Below are 21,466 nucleotides of genomic sequence, written 5' to 3' on the forward strand. Positions count from 1 at the left end.
CCCCGCACCTTGACGGCCCTGGGCCGCCGCCCCTCGCGGTACTTGGCTCGGGACCCGCATGCTGTCAGCTGCTGGTGGTGCCTGCACGCCTCCCCCGGCCCGCCGCTACTCCCCGCCGCCATCTTCCCGGCCGCCCCCGCTCCCCGCGCAGGCAGCTCCAGCCGCTGGCCGAGCGAGCAGCCAATCGGGCTCTCGTCGGCTCTTCCAGGAGCGGAAGTGGGCGCTGCCGAGAAGCAGCTGGGGCGGGCGCGCGGCGACGGCGGGTCTCGGCCCGGCCCGGCCGGCTGCCGGCATGTGGGGCAGCGGCAACCCCGGCGGAGGGGCCGCTGGAGTCGCCGCGGCGACGGTCGTGCTGAGCGGGACCCGGGACTGCTTCCTGCACCTGCCTGCCGTGCTGGCCTCGCACCTCCGCCTGCAGCAGGTACGGGGCCGAGGCCGGGGGGCGGCCCGTTCGGAGAGGATTGTGGGAGAGCGCCCCCTCCCCCCCCCCCCCACCGCATCCCGTCTCTATGGCGACGCTCGGAGCCCTCCTCTCTCGCCCGACGTCAGCCGCCCCCCGCCCTGCGCTGTCGCTGTGGTGACGCTGCGCGTCCCCCGAGCGGGCCGGGACCCCTCGCGGGACCCCTCGGCCCGTCCCCGCGAGCGCTGAGGCCGTGACAATGCTCAGCTCATGTGGTGGGGGCGGCCCTGCTTAGTGCACACAAGCCGGCATCCAGATGGGCCTGAATATCTCCACAGGAGACTGCACGGCCTCTCTGGGCGGCCCGCTCCAGTGCTCTGTCACCCTTACCGAAAGTTGTTCTTCCACGTGTTAGAATGCAACTTATATTAACTGCTGATCCTGAGCAAAGTGCAATTTACAGCTGAATCTGGTTACAGAAGGCGTGGGGTCAGTGGGTGCAAAAACAGCCCCGGGAACTTGGAGTTGTGTGAGGAGGGAGGCACGTGGAAGAAAAGCTTTATCCACGTGAGCACGGGTGTGTGACATACTTTGGCAAAGCAGTCTGAAACCAAACATGTTTCCAAATCTTACCAATGTATTGAGTCATTTGAAATTATTACAGAGTGAACTGTGTGTATCCTGTGCATAGAAACACTGCTATCTTAAAGAGCACATCGGTGGCATATTCACAGCATATGTTGTCTTCGTGACTTGGTTTTCATCAGGTTAAGTCATTTTTGCAATGACCTTATTACATGGTGTAATACAGAAGAAGGGACGTGCAGAAAGTTTCTCTTACTTAACAGTCTATAGAAGTGAAAATCTGTATAAAAGATGTAACTAACACACAAGAGTTGTGCAAATAGGCAACATGAAGAATTCTGTGAGAAGTCTCAATGAACAAGAAGTTAAGTAATCCGTCAGCATAAAAAAACTCTGTCGTGTCACTCATGGAATCAGCCTTTAGTAATGTGTCATAAACACTGCAAGTTATTGTTACAGAGTATTGACAGGCATGTGAAATCCAGAAAGCATTTCTAAATCCTTTTCAGCTCTCTGTGCAGTTACAGGTTGGTGATCTTCCTTACCTGGTTTGATAGTAATTCATTTCATTTATCTGCTACTCACAGGGCCAAGCTGTCAAAGTATCCTGCCGTGATGAGCCCATATACCTGAGCTGGATGGAAATAAGGTATCGAGGTCACCGGAGTGAAAATATTGCAGAGATGAGCAGGCATTTAGCAGAGAAACTTGGCATTGCAGATGGAGAACAGGTTTGAAATGCAGTTCCCTTCTTTCTTGTTTTCTTCATTTTAGGCTTAAATTTTCTTCCCTTATTTTCCCTTTCAGTGTATATTCCTACATCCTTTCTCTCTAAACATGCAGTTAAATTTGCCTCTTGCTCTTGGGCAGTGTGTTTAACTTGTTGTAAATGGTTCTTTCATTGGACAAAGGTTGGGAAAATTCCCCAGAGGCAGACAAAGCCTTGTGTCATGGGACTGTTAATATCTCAAGAACCAGATTGTGGGGTTTTAAATTAGTGTAAGTATAAAGACTAATACTTTTCTACTCGTGTTTTGTCTTCATGTCCTCTGGTGCGGTAACTTTATTCAGCATAATTTTTGGCTCAAAGCAGTGTCATGTCTCAGCTTATTTACATTCCTAGCATATTCTCCCTAGAAACAAGACATCTCTTTGCAGAACCAGAGAGGTGTTGTATGATAACATGCGATGAAAACTAGTGCTTGTTATCAGCTGCTGAAGCTCTGGATGCTGTGTTCGTTCACTTCCATTCACGGATTGTTGATGTCCCAGGCTTGTGCAATATAATCCATCTCTAACACACTGAACTTCCATATTCTGCTTATGAATTACCTTGTGTGGTTAAAAGGAACTATGTTGAGGGCGGTGAAAACATGTAATGAAGATGTCAGTTTTCTAGATGAAGTTTCTCGGTAGAGTTTTTATGTGTTTAAGGAGTTAAATGATTTAGGAATAATGTTACTTCTGTCAGGTATTCCTGGAGCCCTGTTCACACGTCTCCTCCTGTCAGCAAGTGGAAGTGGAACCACTCTCAGCAGATGATTGGGAAATACTGGTAAGAAAACCTTTTCCACTGTTCACGCAGATGACAGAGAATATAGATACAAGCTTTTGTCACAATCCCCTATTCTTTTCTGCTCCTAAGCAAATGTTAAGTCTTGTGGGTTTTCATTGTATTTTATATTTCAAATGGTGTGTTAGAAAAAGATGTGGAACTTGTATGTTCAGGCACGTTTTAAAGGTGTACAAGTACGTAGCTTACAATGATACCACACTTTCCCAGGAACTGCACGCTTCCTCTCTTGAAAAGCATCTTCTGGACCAGATCCGAATCGTATTCCCCAAAGCCATCTTTCCTGTATGGGTTGAACACCACACTCACGTTTACATCAGAATTGGTAAGCAGCAGTGAATGCTTTGGTGGTGCCTTGAGTGAGCTGTTTTGCAGCAGTGGATGCATTCATTCATCTGATTTGTTCATACTCAGGTACACTTATGCCAGCAGCCCCCTACGGGAGATTAGAACCATGCACGGAGCTTCTGATCTGCCCCAAAGCGCGTGAGCTTGAGGAAAACATCATAGACATGCCTTGTACAGAAAGTGATATCTTACTCAAGAGTTTTGTGAAAAATAACATGGAGCAAGATGAAACTGTAAAGGAGCCTTGTGCCAGTCAACCTCACTTAAATCCAGGAGTCCCTGAACAGAGTAAGGCTGATGCAAATGTGACGTTTGGTTCGAGTGTTCTCCCAAATATGTGGAATTTCATAGGGAGCATTTTCTCTCGTACAGCCGAACAGAAACAAAAGACTTTGTGTGATAAAGATGAAATGAGCACCTTCAAAGACAAGCTGCTGAACTTAATTCACATGGATTCCATTTTTAGAGTGTGCCAGTCCCAGCCTCCCAGCGTACAGAAGGCATCAGCTGTTCATGCATTTCTGAAACACAATGCCATTCATGTTTTTCCACAGAATTTAGAATTTACTGATTTGGATCCAAATGCTGTAGTATCTTATGGGAAAATTAACGGGCTGCTTTCCCCCAGACAGCGTCATCAAGAAGCAAAGCAAAATCTGCCATCAGAAAAGCAAAAACATTTGACTAGTACGCAAGACAAAAATAATTCCAGTAACATTCATGCGTCGAGTGAGGGGTCTGTTGTTCAGATCGTTTGGAATGGATTTGAAGACCTAAAGAGTATCATAGAGTATGGCAACGGTGGGGAAGCCCTACATGTTGGAAGAGTTTGGGTCAGTTTGAGCACACTATCTTTTGGGGCTTTTTATTGGATAGTATTTACTATTGGATAACTGGAACTGGCTAGTTGATGTGCAGTTCGGGGATAGGCTTTGCAGAAGGTTCTTGAGTAAAGTCAATCAAATAATAACTGCTAGAGCTACGCCTTGCTAAGCCATCTGTCTGACATTATCATCATGCAGCATACACTGGGTTTCTGAACCCCTAGTATTTCAGCACCAAATAGGGAAAACCCTTCAGTGTTGCTGGAAGTGCATATTTTCTTCGAAATCTATTGGCAGCCATACATGAGAACATGAATGTATCTGTTTGTGCGCATTCAGTAATGCTTAATGAAGTGTTTCTTCATCAGACACTGCTTTAAAATATGTTCTGGACTCTAGCTGTCATCATGCTATCAAGTAATGGCATAATATATCCTATTGTTACCTGATGTTTACAGGTGCCTTTATATACTGTAGAAGTTTTCATTAAAATCTTACCGTACTATCAAATAATTAGCTTTTATAGCATTTAAAATCTCTTAGTCTGTTATATATTGTTTTCTGTAGGGTGACACAGTCCCAGTGTGCAGACACTGACATTTCAGCTTATTTTGACAGAGCTATACAGCCTGCTTATGTTCTCTCTTTCCTGGAAACACACACAGGATCAAGAGAAATAGATCAGATGCGCTCCAAATCACCATTTGACTGTTTTGACATGTTGCACTTCTCACCATTTGCTCACTCTTTTATCAAGAGCGAGAGCAAAAGCCTGCAGTAACGTTTAGCACAAAATGGTTTGAGAGGAGCAGTTTTCCAAACGTCAGCAGCCATCAAGTCTTTCAGACTTCATAAATATTTATGAGACACGTTTCCAAAATGAAAACAGTTAAAACACAACAGAATATTGGAAAAATAGTTTCCTTTTTAAGGGGCGAACTGACTGGTACAGCTCAGGAAAACTGGATTTCTGTCTATGCTGAAAGTGTGTGCAACTTTGATCTGTAATAGGTTGTTTCTACATAACCTGCCCATGTAAAATTAATTGCAATCACCAAACATTGCGTTCTTGCAACACTCAAAGAATTAAGAGGAATTCTTTTCCAATCTTCTTCTCGTTTATTAAATTATTCAAAGTTAGTAGACAGTCAGCTGTAGCGAGTGTTCTCACAAGTGGGATAAAAGGCACTCAGAAGTGTAAGTGAGAGAACAGGATTTGAATACCAGCATCAGTTTCATGGTTTCTTAAATCTGTTGTAAATTACAATGAATAAACCATCCGTGATCAAATGTAAGGCTCTATTGGTGTTGAAGGAACTGTTATTGTACTCTATATGTAATGTTGTAATGGTTTTATTTTCTGATGCTTCCTTTTTCTTTGCTTTTATTTCAAATATTTCAGATTCCAGATGGCCTGAGAAAAAAGCTACGTATTGAAATGCATTCAGCGGTCCGAATTAAGTCACTTGAATCTATTCCTAAAGTTCCTATATCTCTTAGACTGCAACCCAAACAGAACTTAGTGAGTGCATATTCTTGGTCATGTATTTGTTTGTAGGTTGAGAAAAAATAATGTTGCTCTGGTCAAAGTTGTCTGTGTTATTTTGTTGTTGTGTGTCTTTTGTTTTTAATGTGTTTGTTACGTGATAACTTGGAAGATATCTATCACGTATGACAGCATTCCAAAGGAATTTGGTTTTTCCTTTGTAAGTCAGTGAAATCAAGAAGATGCAGTGATCTAACAAAGCTTACCTAGTAATACTATTCTGTATTTTGGTTGCTGATACAAAGGTTGTTGAACTTTGTCTTGCATTTGGTAAGTACTTCAAATAGTTCTGCATCTTACCTGTAAACTTTTTCTATTTCAAGGACATGATGGAGGTCACAGTGGGTGAAGGAGGTAGAACCTCCAAACTTTTACTCCCAGCTTCCTCAATCCATTGGTCAAATACTGTGTAGTACCTCTGAAGTCATCAAGTCTTCCTTTGTTTTCAGATTGAGAAAGTGCCTTGCGTATGAAAAATATATTGGCACTGAGAGGACACGTGCTGATAGGGAGGAGATGCACGTTCTGTTTAGGAACTGATTAGGAAGCAGGGTGTGCAGGAAAGGTGGGTATAGTGCCTACCCAGAGTTAGTGACAGGTTGGTGTTGGTGGTAACCTGGCACTGTTTCAAAGCCAGGAGCTGAGTAGTGCTTTTGGATCTTGTAATACAGATAAATAAAAGAATAAAAACTTACTTGTGCGTTACATCGGTGTTCCAGAGATAAAGTGGTTAAAGGCAGTGGAAGAGTCAGTTGTTGCCGTAGCAAAGGCAAAGCAGCCAAGTAGCAGGTGCTTTCTACAGAGCACGTGACAGAAATGGTGATTGTTGGCATAGTTATTTTCCAAATGAATAAAACCATCTTCTTCCAGCTTTGCTACTGTAAGAGAATCAAACGCTCTATGCATAGAAGGAGAACTGTCATAGTAACACCTTGTTTCATGTCCCTCTTTGACTCTGTTTTCCCATGTAGCATAAAGATACACATGAAGATGATGTTAAATGTGCTTTCAGTGCTTGGCTGAGGGATTCTGCTACGGAAGAGCTTCCGTGGATAATGACAAGCTCAAACTGTATACATCTGCATATTAAAGAAGGTAAGAGCCACGTTATAGCGATCTTAACTGTTCATTAGGGATTTTATTTAGGCAATATGCTTTTTGTAATCTCTCTGTATGCTATTTGACATAACATATCTCTTTACACCAGAACTGTAAACATGAACTATAATAATGATGAACTTCTTGAATTATTTCATTTTAGGTTATACTTAGTATTTCTAAATATATTAATAATTCATCTTGTGAAGAATAAAACTTGAAATTACTAGGAATCTTAGTGGTTGTTCCTTCTGTTTTTACAGGAATAGAGGAGTTTGTCCTTAGTGTAGTGGATCACATGCGCACTGAAGAAGATAAGTCTGAGAATACTTTTATACTGAGTCCCAGTTTGCTGCAAAGGACTAATATACAAGTAAATATCCCATAGTATCAGGTATCAAGTAATTTAAATTGTTATATTTGGTTACAAGTAAATTATATGTAGCATTTTAAATAATTGTCAGAATGTTCATTAAGTTCTACCTGCATTCTTTGTGTTATTTTACAGCCTGAGGCATTGGTAAGATTCCAGGCATGCCTGGAAATTTAGTTGTCATTAAATTTCATAGTCAGCATCAAGCTGCCAGGAAAATCAGAGCAGAGGGAAGTCAGTATTGCCCAGGTCTGAACATCCCATCCTTACGTGTAGTTACTTTTAGTCTGTGAACCCCTGTAAAATCACTTCAGGGTGTATCTGGCAGAACAGGAGCTGATTCTACAAAGATGAGACATAATGCCCATTTAAACTTTATTTCTGCTTTCCTTTTTGTATAGCTTGTGCCCTCTGTTTCTTTGTCTTTTCTTTCCCAGAAAGCTTAAAAAACTGGGATTAGGGTTTCCATTAACAATGCTGGTTGAGCCAACGTCCTTGACTCTGGGTTATAATAGTAGGATAACTTTTTTTTTTTTTTTTTTTTTTTAACTTTTAAACTGGTAGAGTTAAATTTTAGCAGAGAATTAAGATGTTCTGTTTGGGCCGTTCAGAATAGATTTTTGTCTGCAAAGATTAAGGTTCCTTTAAGGTTCCTGTTGAGCAAAAGTAGAAAAGCTTGATTTCTATTGGGATTTGAGAAGAGGAGAAGCCTTCTACAAATGGTGAGAGCGACCAGTGTTAAGATGAAAGGACAGTGTGCATTTGTTTACAGCATTTACTGTTAGCAAACAGTCCTGTTTGCTAGTTTAGCTTTTCATATTTACTCCCTGGTAAACTAGACTGTGAAAAAAGCCAGGTGTTTCAACCAGATCAGTTTCCCTGTCTGACTGATCATCTTGCCTCACGGGTGTTGATGCCAGCACAACAAGGAGTATACAGTAAAAGGTTAATGGTAGAGAAAGGTACAATGGGCTGCACAGTCCGACATAAAACATCACTTATCCTCATCACAGTTTACATCACTGTAAGCACCAGGTTGTATTTTGGAATTATTTAATCCATGTCATTTTACCAATACATCTTTCTTCCAGCCAAATGAGGCTTCAGCAAGGCATACTCGCAAATATTACTTATAGAGATTCCAAAAAAGGGTTTGTCACTTCTATACTCTTCTGCTGTAGCTGTATTAAATGTTAAGTACTAACACTTTCCTTTGTTGTAGGTCCTCTTACATCCTCTAACTCAAAAAGCTGATGCTGACACCCAACCACCTATGCGTGATACAGACAGAAACCTTCCTTACAAAAGACTAGACCATTTAGGGTGAGACATCTTCATAGTAGAAAATGCATGAGGGAATGGGAAATAATGAAAAAGAATGTTAGTGAAAGTGCATTTCTTTTTTCTTTTTGAATTGAGGCAGATCCTACAGCCTGATTCTGCATCTTTTGGTATGTTGGCTTGTGTCAGGCTCAGCCCTTCCTATGATAATGCTGCTGTCATTTGTATAAGGGCAAACAGTGGTGCTGTATAGTGAACTATAGTGAACTAGTGGGGTTAGGAAAGAGGGGACTTGAGAGACTTGTGGTAGTATGCTATTGGCATTGTGAAAGGCAACTGGGAACATGAGCTTGATGAGGCAATGAGAGCTGACCAAGGGGTAGCACAGTAGGGTAGGGATGTAAAGAAAAACAAGTTTTACTTCTTCATTTTGTTTTTCACAAATACAATACAAAATACAAAACAGGTAGCCTTGCTGTTGGTGAACCTGAAAGGGGCACTGTTGTGTCAAAAGACACAAAGATTTAAGACATGTGAAGGACAAAGATGTCAGCAAATGAACTACGTGCTGCTTTAGTTCTGAAAGGCTGAGTTATCTGACCCAGATGTGCACCATGTGTTAGCAATTGGTTGTATTCATTAAGAGGCTGTTACTTGGGCCTTCAATGAGGTGAAACTCCAAAAGCTGAAGTTAGGTCTCTTGTCTGGGACCCACTTCCTGCTAGGGTGATGTACACTAAGTGATTAATTGTTCAACAGCAGGGGTGATCTGCTTTGTCTGTGCCCCCTGTGTTACCTCTACAGACTAAAGGTGCTGTCTTTTCAGGTTGAGTTGTGAAAATATGAATTATTTAGCATAATCAGTATCAAAACCTCACTATACTACGATTATTACTATTTACATCATGTGTGCTGATGCTGCTCTAGGCCATTTAATGTTTTATGTGCTGTTCAGGGGAGTGGACAAATTAGGAACATCTTCTTTTGAACACATAAGCCACAGTCTTTTGGGTCGTCCTTTATCTCAAAAGCTGGCTGGTATCGCTGTGGGACTGCGAAGTGGAGGGGTGCTTCTCACAGGGGGAAAGGTATGTGTTCTACTGCTTTGCAAACTCCTCCTCAGTGGTTTTCCAGTTACAGAACTGTTTTCATTAATTCTCTTTGTTACCATGTAAAGTCAAGGAACTAAAGGACAAGCAGTTAGCTGAACAGAGTCAATACGATAGAACATTCTGTATGTCCTATTAGGTTATATATTTGCATTTAGTGTGTGTATATGTCTGTATATATATACACATGCATATGTTTTATGTACATACACGTATATCCATCTATATAGGTAGATATATAAATTTAAAGATCGGTAGCGATACAATTTCAGTTCATCTCCATAGGTTGTTAATCTACTTTGTGTTTATATAGTAGGTGCTCCTTGTCTCTGAAATATGTGAATGTAAGAAGACAGTGTTTTCTCTTATTCTCTAACTAACATAAGATGTCAGTATAGCCAATGCTCTGCTATGAGCATCTCTTGTGGTGGCATTTAACACCACATTCCATCATAATAACAACAACACTGAAAAAAGTGGAATCACAGCACTGTGTGTAGTAGATGTACTTACTCCAAATTTGACCTAGGCTTGTTTCAGCCCATGGCTTCGGTCCCTACCAAGTGATGCAGAGACAGAATAAGTGTATGCTTCTGAGGAGTAAAACCAAAGTGCTCACAGCCCTCCCAGCTTAGCTGATGTATGATTTAATAAAAATTCTACAGAAACAGAAACATGTAGTTCTGTAACTTCTATATTAGCTCCCATTTATTTTTACAGGGAAGTGGAAAATCAACATTAGCAAAGGCCATCTGCAAGGAAGCTTTTGATCGATTGGATGCTCATGTAGAAGTAATTGACTGCAAAGCTTTAAGAGGTATGATAGTACCTGTTTCTTTCTCAAGCAATTGCTGTATGACAAAGAACCATAATTATGAAGTTACCATATCTAATTTTTCTGTTTTATTGCTAAATTTCCTTTTGCAAGGAATCTTATTTCACATCTGTCAGCTTCTGTCCCTCATACCACCACTGCATTCAAACCACTCTTGCCATGTTTATTTTAAGATGATAAAATGAGGAGAAAGTGGCAGGATTAACTGTTTGTTTCTTCAGCTGTGCTGGCTGGAACAAATGTTAAAAGTGAAGTGTTAGAGAATGCTTGAATTAGTGAAAGTAGGTTTTTGATAGAACATGTAGCCTCATGTTGATTCTGCTTTAAAATAGGTATCTGGATTTATAGGAGCGTGTGTAAGCTAGCTGAATCCAAGTATCGGAATATTACTTGAGCAAGATATGCCAGTCTATTTTTATATCCTGTCATGTTTTGTCATTAAACTTCGTTTATCTTTTAGGAAAAAGATTAGGAAACATAAGAAAAAATGTGGAAGAAGCTTTTTTAGAGGCATCATGGAGACAACCATCCGTTATTTTAATGGATGATCTTGATCACATTGTTGGAGTACCTCCTACACCAGAGCACGAGAACAGCCCAGAAGCAGTTCAGAGCACTAGACTTGCTTATGGTAATGCTCTACTACCTGTATCTGGATAAAAGTGTAAAGCAACCTAGAATTTCTGGCACCTCAGTTGTACTGTCCCAGCTGGATAATTCTGTCTCTATCATTATTGCCTCTGAACAGTGTGGTATGTTTCTAGAGTGGAGTTTCTACCACAGAAATATATTGTTTAGTATCCTGTGGTAGATATCATCGTTTATTTTGCAAAAATTTGACTTTATAAACAGCACTTTTGATGGCATTTAGTAATGAATGTGCTGGCCCAGGAAAAATAATTGTATTGTTTGGTTGGGATGTTTGGAGGATTTTCATTGTTTTAGTTTGGCTTGATTTTGTTATTTTGTTGCTAAAAAAGAGTCTTTAAAAAGAAGAATAAAGAAAATATTTTTTATATTTTTTTATTTTCATTGTATATAATGTATGTAATCAAATACAGAATCTTTTTGTTATTTTGCAATTCCTTCAGCAATGTCTTCTCTGTTTAGTTTTGAAAGATCTGATAAAAGAAGTTATTTCCTTGGGGAGTTTGATTGCATTGGTTGCTACAAGTCAGTCTGAACATGCTCTACATCCTTGCCTGGTTTCAGCTCAAGGAACTCATATATTTCAGTGTTTCAAATGTATCCAGTCACCAGATCAGGTAAATTTGGGCATTTATTAATTTGATTGCAATGTTGTTTGCCTTCCCTGCAGTCTTAAATACAATACTGGGGCAGCTACAGGAATTGTAGGTTACTCTGGGGGATGAGAAGAAACCTGGATGTCTTAGAAAGTATTTAATGATAGATACCCCAAAACTCCTGTGTGACATTATAAGGCTAAGAAGTAAGCCAGTGAAAATTCCCAGCTGGTCCCATTATCCTCAGTGGAGAGAAAAAAGATGTTATTTTATTCAAAGGATGTTTCAGTTCAAACTAAAACAAGTTAGGCTGTCCAGGATATGTGAGATGTTTTCTTGTTACCTGTAAGGGAGTTCTGCAGAAGCAACTTTGAAAGAACGTGTAGATTACTGTAGTTAGATAAATGAGACTAAGCTTAAGTGTGTTACTGTGGGGTTTTTTTCTGCCTCTCAGAGGAATAAGTATGTGCTAGCATGTTAGTAATGTTAATTACATCTTAAAATGTTATTAAATTTTGTCATTTGAAGATTCCGTGATAGGGACGTTTGAGGTAACTGATATGTCTTTGCTTCCTGAACTTCTGAAAGCCACGCCAGCAGAAAACTGAACATATGCTTCCTGCCCAATTCTGTTTTTCAGAAGCAAAGATGTGAAGTGCTCTGTTCTGTAATAAAAAACAAACTGAACTGTGATGTGAAGAAGTTCCCTGATCTGGATCTCCAATATGTTGCAAAGGAAACGGAAGGTTTTGTTGCTCGAGATTTTACTATGCTGGTTGATCGTGCCATTCATGCCTGTATTTCTAACCAGAATGGATTTCAACATGGCGGTACGTTCACTATAAAAATCTCTGTTTCATATTCTAACTTATGTTACCCAGAACTTTTTAGAATACGCAAATGGAAAGCCTAATTTTGTTTATGTTTAAAATGTCTTTAACTGTTACATATTGTGTGGAATTTGTTACTCTTAAGTTACATGTCCTTATTTTTTCTTTCTTTCTTTTTTCCTTTAAAGCAGAATTGAATCTGTCGACTGTGGATTTTCAGAAAGCTTTAAAAGATTTTACTCCGTTAGCTCTGAGAAACGTCAGCCTTCATAAACCTAAGGACATTGGCTGGGATAGGATAGGTGGCTTAAAAGATGTGAAGCAAATACTCCTGGATACCATCATGTTACCTGCAAAGGTATGCAGAAGTTTTAAATCAGTTACGTGAACTTTGTGCATTTTGTCAGTAGAACAGTTTTGATTTTTTAAGAGGCAGTGCAATATTTGACAATAGGAAGACAAATATGATTTATAAGCTGCTTTTCTGTCTTCCCAGTCTTCAAGTATCTTCAACTACCAAAGCACTCTTTCACCGTACCCTTCAAAAATCAAACACCATTCAGGGCACTCTAGAATAATTGCATGTTTCATAACATGTCTTGTTTGGTGTTGTTCTCCAGTATCCAGAGCTATTTGCGAACCTGCCTATCCGACAGAGATCAGGAATCTTGCTCTATGGAGCACCTGGAACAGGAAAAACACTGTTAGCAGGAGTAGTTGCTCGAGAGAGTGGAATGAATTTCATCAGTGTCAAAGTAAGAAGAAAATTGATTGATTCCTTTGATTAACTGAATTAAATAGCTCAATATAATAGCTGTGAGTAGGTGCTTGTGAAGGCAAAATACCAAAGTTAAAACCTCATCAAAAATAGAGAGTATCTGTCGGTGGATATCCAAGCATCTGACTTTCTGGAGCTTCACAGTTTTATGACTAATTGATTTTTTTAAATAATTTTTCATTAAGCAGAATAATAAACTTTAATTGGATCATCCTAGTTGCCCATTTTATTAATTAAAACAAATACTGAATTTTGATTCCATGGGACGAGAAGTTGGGCAATACATTTGAAATGTAGTTTCAAAATACAGTGTAAATTGTTACTTGTGGTACAATAGCACATATTGTGCTACATTGGAATAATGCTGGCATTCTCTTGAATGCAGCTTACCTCACTCCAGTATGTAAAATCAATGTTGGTGTTAATTGACACGTTGAAGTCATAAATGTGTAACACAGTTGTTCTTTTCCCTCTTTTAGGGACCAGAGCTGCTCAGCAAATATATTGGAGCAAGTGAGCAAGCAGTCCGAGATATCTTTAACAGGTTGGCTTTATAAGGATTTCTGATGTTATCAGTAGATCTTAATGGTTGAAGCTCTGTGGAATGATTTTGTTCTCAGAGAGATACAGTTATCAAATCGTTTTGTGCCGGGAAGGGGTCAGTAGGTTGCCAAGATCTGAACATCATCTTTCATAGGAACTTTCCTAAGAACAGTTGAGGTCAGGGTGCACTTCTGATGTTGATTTTCCTTTTTCTCTGCACTTTAGATTGCTTAGCAATGAACATAGTGCATAGAGTCAAACCAGACTTGGTATTGAGGTCCTTGGTGCCAGTAGTTTTGTTTTTACAAATCTACCCTAATTTGAGCCTCACTGCTTCCTAATGTAAATCTATTCTTCACAGCCTTTGCCTCTCATGTACTTTGCAGCGTAGACAGTCTTTATATTGTATCTATATAATTGAAGACCATGTTTAAAGTGGTTGAATTTCAAAGCTTTCGTGTGTATTAACACAATTGAATACTTCAGAAAGGGAAATCGGAGGAGAAGATACATCATAAAAATGAGCAGTGATTCCGTAGAAAACAAATACTTCAGAACCTCTAACTTTTACAGGAGACGAGGTTTTTTTATTCTCTAGTCATATCTAACTGAATGGTGTTTGTTTTTAAGAGCTCAGGCAGCCAAACCTTGCATTGTGTTCTTTGATGAGTTTGATTCCATTGCTCCTCGCCGAGGTCATGACAACACTGGAGTTACAGACCGAGTCGTTAATCAACTGTTGACTCAGTTGGATGGTGTGGAAGGTTTACAAGGTAAAAACTCATCTGTGTGCCCCTCCCCTCCTTGCACAGATGTTTAGCAGGTCTTAATGATATTTTCTTTGTGTTTTCCAAAGGTGTTTATGTGCTAGCTGCTACTAGCCGCCCAGATTTGATTGATCCTGCTTTGTTAAGACCAGGTCGACTGGATAAGTGCCTGTACTGTCCACCTCCAGATCAGGTGAGAAAACAAAATGTTTTACGTGAGAAACCAGAAAAACTGGGAACCTACTGGGTTTCAGTTAATCTCCATTTCTTTGTATTTCAAATCTGGCCAACTGGACTCTTGTGCACAGCTCCAATTGTATGTAAAAATTCACTCATGGTGCCAATACGTTGGTATAAAATTGAGGCAAGACAAGAATGTTTATCACAGTCTTAAGAATCAAATCATATTCTGGTGATTGTAACTGATTAAAAAAAAGTATAATAATAAATATTCTGCAGCAGCAAACTATTCTGCAGGAATTAGTTGCAGGGTTATGTTTATAATCTTTTGCATCTTCCTGTGTATTACAAATCCAATGGATCTGCTGTTTGCTTGAGGCAGTGAACCTACAGGCATTCCCAGCCCTTGATTATCTGAAGTTTTCAGAGCAGATCCGTTCTGAATTCTCATTGATTCCACCCTTTACTTACAATTAATTCTGAGTGTTCAAGTTCTTCTAAGTCAGATGTGTCACTATCTAGGAAGGGAATTCTTTTAGTTCATTTTGGATCAGGCCTTCAAGGCTGTCCAAGGCATGTCTTTGGTTCCCCATTTTATGAAAAGAAAAAAAGAAAAAAGTATTATAACTGTGCTGTTCGTTTTAGAAAGATTAACAAATACCACATCATTTCATTTTTGAACGTACACAGTGATCTTCCTGCAGGCCAAGAATGCAAATGCTCTGAATCCTTCCTTTTTAAATGCTGGTTTAGAATATATTCCTTCAAGTCAATGGGAATGTTTACTACTTCTGTCATATTTCTCTATGCAAAAGGAAATATGACTAGCACAGTTCAGCTTCATATTTTGTATATTTGACACATTAAAATCTCAGATATTAGATGGGTTTTTAGAGAAATGTTTGTTCCCTCCTGTGTTTGGTACAGCTGCTCTTAACCTTGTCAGGAAAAGGTAACAGAGGTCATGTCTATCTTTTCAAGTTTGATTCTTATTCAGTATATCCAAGAAGTGCTATTATTAGGGTAGTATCTTTAATGAAGATTATTCCGCCCTCAGACAGGAGTTTGCTCGTGACAGGGACAAAGCGCTCCCTAGGAGAGGAGAAGGAAAATAACAGGTTGCTTTACTGATGGTTGTTTTTTCCCTTTCTTTACAGAATTCACGCTGCGAAATCTTAAAAGCTCTCAGTCATTCTCTGTCCTTGGCAAATGATGTAGACCTTGAGTATTTGGCTGCAAAAACAGAGCACTTCACAGGGGCTGACCTAAAAGCTTTATTATACAATGCTCAGTTGGAGGCGATACATAATTTAAGCTCAGGTTTAACCCAGGTAAATGATACAGATATAAAATATCTTGCTTTATATTTGTATGCTGGTATGTTTGATGGGGTTAATTCCATCCATTCTGTCTGCATCAAAACTGTTTAATAAGAATTAAAATCTTAATGTGTATGGTATCGTGTGAGAATAATGTAACAAATTAGTTTAAATAGTTCTTAAAGACGAGACTGTTTATTCAATTTTTGTGAGAAGTGTTTAGTATGAGAAAGATTTATTTTAGCCAAATCTCTTTATTGTTGCTGTGAGAAGTGACTGATAGACCAACAGGAGGGATCCCTCAAAGCTTTGGAAGAGTATCTAGCAAATCCTGTTCTGAAGTGACACAATTGCAGTGATGGAGGAAGCAAGGAACTGGTGGGTTTTATGGAGAACTCTGATGGATTTAATGTGATCTGAGGTTAAGGGAGGTGTGGAAAGAGGATGGTGATATCTGAAGGGGCCTTCCAGGGTCCAGCTAATACCCATCTTCCGAGGTACAGGACAGGTAGCTGGAAAGAGGCAGGCATGGCTTCCACTACTTGGAGATCAAAGGAAACGTGGGTTTAGTGGCATGAAAGCAAGGGGAGCTTGTATTCCAAGAGAAGGATTGCTAGAAACAAATGCAGATCAATACTTTTGTTTGGACTACGCATGAAATATTTTAATGCATTACAGACTGCAGTTAGCTGTGAGTTAACATCTGTAAACGTTCTGCTCTGTTCTTGGTTGCAGGATTTTGGTTCTAGTTCTGATAGTGACTTCAGTCTGTCTTCCATGGTTTTTCTAAACCATAGCAGTGGCTCAGATGACTCAGCAGTAGATGGAGAAGCAGCACCTGAGCAATCTCTTATTTCTTTGGACATGTCTGAGTTGCTTCCTGAAGATCCGAGGTCCAACATGTACCGTCTTTATTTTGGAAGCTCTTATGAATCAGAGCTGGGAAATGGAACTCCCTCAGAACTGGTAAATCACACTCAATACTTTGAATTCTCTAAAAGTTATCAGTTGTGGAGCAGTCTTCATCCTGTGCCTCATGGGTCCAGTGTGGGGACCAGGGCGGGAGATTCCATCTGACAGAACACAATGTGGATTTCTCTATGACTCTGAGGAACTTTTAAATCCAAATCCCAAAATACTGCTTAGTGTGTTTAGGATTGTATTTACAGGTAGTTATCAAAGGTGGTAGAATCTTGTTTTCTAAACTGTCTTGCGTTGATTCCTAAAGCCAAAAATAGCTTCTGTCGACACTGGAGAATTTCTGACTGCTAAGTCTCGTAAGGTGCTTTTGTGTTTTATCTTGGATTATACATGGCAGTGTTCCATTAATGTATCTTTAGAGACTTAAATTTTCCTCTCACTGCGGAATTTCTTCAGTGAGGCTACAAGGACTTTCATCTCTCAGAACTTTGGAACTTTGAAGTTGCTTGTTTTATCCAGTGCACAGAATGTGGAGGTGATAGAAAATGAGCTGTTGTCATTCCGAAGCTAACTGTATGAACTTTGTCAGATTTCAGAACCGCTGACTTTCGTACATAAGAAAACCAATGTAATTTACTGGGCATTTATTCAGGGGGGGTTGTGGAGTCTCCTTCTCTGGAGATATTCAAGACCCACCTGGACACCTACCTGTGGGACCTGATGTAGGGAACCTGCTTTGGCAGGGGGGTTGGACTCGATGATCTCTGGAGGTCCCTTCCAACCCCTGCAATTCTGTGATTCTGTGATTCTTTTTTTTACTTAGGCTGTTACAAAAATGTTTAGATTTTCTTCTGAAGGTGAAACCCTTTGTTTCCAAACTTGTGCTTTCTTCTATGTCTTTACAAAAGGTTGTGTGATATATTTTTGAGAGAAAGTATTCTTTTTCTGGGGGGAGCAAGGTTATACTGAATGAACTTGGTAGGTAGGAAAGTTAGCTTAGCTGTTAATGTTTGAGCTGCTCTGCTTGCTGGTAGTAAGTTAACGTGTTTCTCTTTGTGATCAATTTAGAGCTCCTTGTGTTTGTCTGGACCAAACTCTATAAGTCATGATTTTACCAACATCTCTCAAAGAGACACAGCATCATCACAACCTTCAATGCTTAGAACAGTCTCCCAAGAAGACTCGCTGGAAAATAACCAGGAGCAGCAAATAGAGCACCTGAGGACAGAGATCAGTGCTATCAAAGCCAACTACAGAAGCAAGAATGGAGTATGACAGTTTTGTGTAATATTTACTCTTAGCACTTCCTTTCCCCTGTGTTTCATTAGGTTCTAATAAAAAATTCATTCGACAATGTTAACTATAACATAACAAAAATAACAAAGATATGAGAAGCCTAATTTGAGTCTGATAAGCCAGACATTTGTTACTAATGTAAGGGGAAGCAGTGATTGTAATTATAGTGTGTAATGGGGAGGGTCCAGAGTTACTGATACTCGTGGCAGTAATTCCTTGTTTCTGTGGTAATTCCTCATTGTTTGTTTGTGGCTCTGTTTTCCAGGAGGACAGCACCCTTAATCAGTCCGTGCTCGCCAAGAACACTTTAATTATCACCCAGTCCCATTTGATGACTGCTCTTGAGGGTATAAGACCATCCATTAGCCAAGATGACTGGAAGAATTTTACTGAACTGTAAGCATTATATTTTTTATTATCATTATCAATTGTGAGCTTGAGTGGAGATTTGGTCTTTCCACATTTCTTATTCATCAGAACCACAACAGTTATTTAATGGTACTCTATGTGGTGAATGGTATGGAAATTGAGTGGTTTCTGACAGAAGTTTTTTTCACCAATACTAAGCTACACCACAGGAAGAGGAAATTATCCTACCAGTTTGTCTTTTATTGTTTGTATTAACCTAGGACCTAAAAATTCTAATCCCAGACCCCAAACGCCTTTTATTATGTTAAAAGCTATTCCAGTACAAAGAGGATTCTGATTCTCTTAAAATGCACAGCCAGGTCCTGCCTGTTCCCATTGAGTGGCAATCCACCGTACTTCCGAATTGTTGGGTTATGGCTGTCACTAGTGTGACCTCTATTAACCACTGTATTTGGGAGGAGGTGGGATGCTTTGAGTCCTCACTAGATATGTTCCCAAAGAAAAATAATTTGCACAACAGTAGACATAATGAAAATGAAAACGTGTCCATTAAGCTTGAAAGTGACTGGAGTGAAAAAGCTGAAAAGTGGCATCAAAATAGTCCACGATGGTTTTTAGACTTGGAAATTAAGGGCTGGTCTACCTGAGGTGGTACGTGGATAAGCAGGGAACAGAGAGAAGGAAAGGAGAATGAGAGATACTTCGTAGGAATCAGTGCCACCCTGTCCACTTTTCTTCCCCACTCCTCCACAGCCTACATTTCCTCTAAATAGTAATAATTAAAGTATATATGTATGTATATCTAAAATAATAGTAATTAAAAAAAAATAAATAGGGAGCTTTGTGCTCTACTTTGTCTGAGTCAGAGTAGAGGATGAAAACTCCTCCAGGCCTGCAGGTCTGAGAAAGCAGGTGCTCTTCATTTCAGTCAAAATATAATGGAACACTGATAGTTCTGTGCTGCATTTCTGTGCATTTTGGGGGCATCTGCAGACAAAGGGGTTTCAGACTAATGTGCTGCTGTCTTTTATTGTTTCCAGGTACGATAATTTTCAGAATCCCAAGAGGAAAGGACAAGTTGGGTCAGCATTCAGACCAGGACAAAAAATGACTCTAGCCTAGTAACTTTTAATGTGCTTGTAATTTCTGAACTGTAAATGAAAATGACAAATGGGAGCTTGATATTTAAGTGATTACATCAGATTATTTATATTCATATGGGTTTATTAATGCAGCGGTTGAAGAAAAACGTCTTTCTGGTTTACATGCTGTAAAATTATTTCACATTTTATTTTGAAGAAAACTGTCTTCCTGCAAATGAACATTAAATTTTTGAGAGAACTCCTGTCACGTTACGTCCAGTTGTTTATCACAACAGAACGGCGTTTTGATTTTATCAATATACAGTTGCCAAAACCTCCTTGATCTCCCTGTCTGTCTGAGTAAACTGTACCATGTAATGAGAGAAATGATGCACAGACGTTCTGTAGAGCTTTTCTCTCATGGCCTTTGGAGGGCTCAGAGAAGAGTGGTACTTGCTGTGTTTATCGATGGGCCAACAATACTGGTAAGTAATACTTCAGAGTGGTTGTAGCCAAAAAAGAAAAATACAAAGACAGCACCGTAATTTTATCTTGTCTTTTGGCACCATTAATTATTCAGAGTAACATCAAGTTCCATTATCTAACGCCCATCTGTTTCTAACCCAGTCTTCTTCTTGGAGACCTGAATAGTCTGTGATGTTTGGAAGCTTTCTTACTTTACATGGGGTTCCATTCACAGCTACTTTCTTACGGTGAGATTGTTAAAGAGTTGTCTTCTTCAGCTGGTAGCTAGATAAGGTCTTAGAGTAGGGGAAAAGGCCTGGAAAGGAATAGGCCTGGAAAGGAATAGGCCTGGAGATGCTTGCTCTGAGTCCTTACAACCCTTTCACAACATTTTGCCAGTACTGGGGGGGCTTTTGCTCACTTTTGCTGATCATCCTTCCCTACTGTTTACCTCCGTGAGGTAATTAGAAAGCACTGATTTTTGTAGCTGTGATTACGATAGTGTGCCTTCTCATACCTGTATCGCTTCAGGGCACTGGGCAGTATCACCCCTTCTGTGATCAGGTGATATGCCCGGCTTTTATTGACGTTGCCAGCTGACACTGACCTTTCCCCAGCAGCCAGCCAGCATTTCCTTGTAGTCCAGGGACTTCTGAAGAGACAAGTGATAAATATAGATACGAGCACTTATCTTGTTTCTGATGTGCAGCTGACACTTTCACTTTGCAGACAGGAATTCCATCGCTGCTACTGTCCCAGAATGTTTCTTAAAAAGTGCTTCGGCAGCTTGGACTCCAAAAGTGATCCGTATTTGGAAATTTCCACTTACAAATGTGTAGCTGCTAAATCCTCCAACTACTGCCTTGGAAAAAAAACGTACCTGTTTCAAAGTGATCCAGAGTTTCAGGTTGAGTCTGCTGGTGGCATCTGACAAAACGCCTGGGGCAGATACGTTCAGCGTGTGCTGACAGGTGCTGGTTGTGACAGCAGGGTGGCAAAAGCGAGTTACTGGAAAAAGATGATGTGAGTTGATTCTGCTGAAGGCTGGCTTAGTCAGTGCGGTTAGCTCTGCAGAAAGGATCAGGTGTCTGAATACAGAGAGAATGTTGTAATTCCTAAGAACCAAAACCAGCAGGCTTGCTTTGCCACAAGTTGGAGCATGAAATATCTAACCTAAACCTCCCCAGTCTCAGTTTAAAACCATTCCCCCTTCTCCTATCAGTATCCACCATCGTAAGCAGCCATTCCCCCTCCTGTTTCTATGCTCCCCTCAAGTACTGGAAGGCCACAGTGAGATTTCCCTGGAGCCTTCTCTTCTCCAAGCTAAGCAAGCCTGGTTCCCTCAACCTTTCTTCATAGGAGAGATGCAAATCACGGACATACAATTTAGGTTTAAAACAGATTCTAAATTTCAGTTTGGCCAGAGAAGCTTTTGTGTGGAACAACCTACACTTGATGGCAGGGAGTTTCTCCCTCCTCCTCTTTTGGCATTGGGGAAGCAAAGTATGTTCTGCCAGCCCAACCAGAAATGTCGCATTACACAAATCTATTTTTTTTACCCAGGTTGTCTTTCTCAACAGCTGTGTGATTGTATGTACATATCATACAATCCATACATAGTTCATCTTTGTCGTAGTAAATCTAAGCTATCATTGTACTTGTCGCCTAATTTATAAAGCAGAAGAAATCAGTGCTGTATG

At 40.1% G+C, this 21,466-nt stretch overlaps 1 protein-coding gene across 6 annotated transcripts; it reads left to right on the forward strand.

The window, feature by feature from the left end:
• Positions 1-8: 8 nt before the first annotated feature.
• PEX1 (peroxisomal biogenesis factor 1) lies at positions 9-19,568 on the forward strand. Of its 6 annotated transcripts, none has more exons than XM_072327408.1 (25): positions 9-421; positions 1,573-1,716; positions 2,457-2,540; positions 2,769-2,883; positions 2,973-3,194; positions 3,279-3,739; positions 5,133-5,252; positions 6,248-6,371; positions 6,638-6,747; positions 7,970-8,070; positions 8,984-9,116; positions 9,858-9,954; positions 10,433-10,603; positions 11,083-11,237; positions 11,857-12,046; positions 12,238-12,404; positions 12,667-12,801; positions 13,304-13,368; positions 13,998-14,140; positions 14,224-14,327; positions 15,472-15,645; positions 16,369-16,599; positions 17,623-17,823; positions 18,116-18,246; positions 19,260-19,568. In XM_072327408.1, exons 1-25 carry the CDS (start codon positions 59-61, stop codon positions 19,339-19,341), a joined length of 4,023 nt encoding a protein of 1,340 aa, XP_072183509.1. In that variant the 5' UTR covers positions 9-58; the 3' UTR covers positions 19,342-19,568. The 6 variants fall into 6 exon arrangements, with proteins under 6 accessions (XP_072183509.1, XP_072183508.1, XP_072183506.1 ...); XM_072327410.1 differs by lacking the exon at positions 9-421 and adding exons at positions 861-977; positions 1,897-1,984 and having other exon boundaries at positions 2,973-3,739; XM_072327407.1 differs by having other exon boundaries at positions 2,973-3,739.
• Positions 19,569-21,466: the final 1,898 nt, after the last annotated feature.

The sequence above is a fragment of the Excalfactoria chinensis genome, chromosome 2 (assembly GCF_039878825.1).
Source record: "Excalfactoria chinensis isolate bCotChi1 chromosome 2, bCotChi1.hap2, whole genome shotgun sequence".
Lineage (NCBI taxonomy): Eukaryota > Metazoa > Chordata > Aves > Galliformes > Phasianidae > Excalfactoria > Excalfactoria chinensis.

Excerpts from the sequence above, each read along its gene's own strand:
- PEX1 (XM_072327405.1), top strand. The coding sequence starts at position 59 with ATGCTGTCAGCTGCTGGTGGTGCCTGCACGCCTCCCCCGGCCCGCCGC. Across the intron at positions 2,541-2,768 it reads CAGATGATTGGGAAATACTG|GAACTGCACGCTTCCTCTCT; the intron begins GTAAGAAAACCT and ends ACACTTTCCCAG. Across the intron at positions 16,600-17,622 it reads ATGGAACTCCCTCAGAACTG|AGCTCCTTGTGTTTGTCTGG; the intron begins GTAAATCACACT and ends TGATCAATTTAG.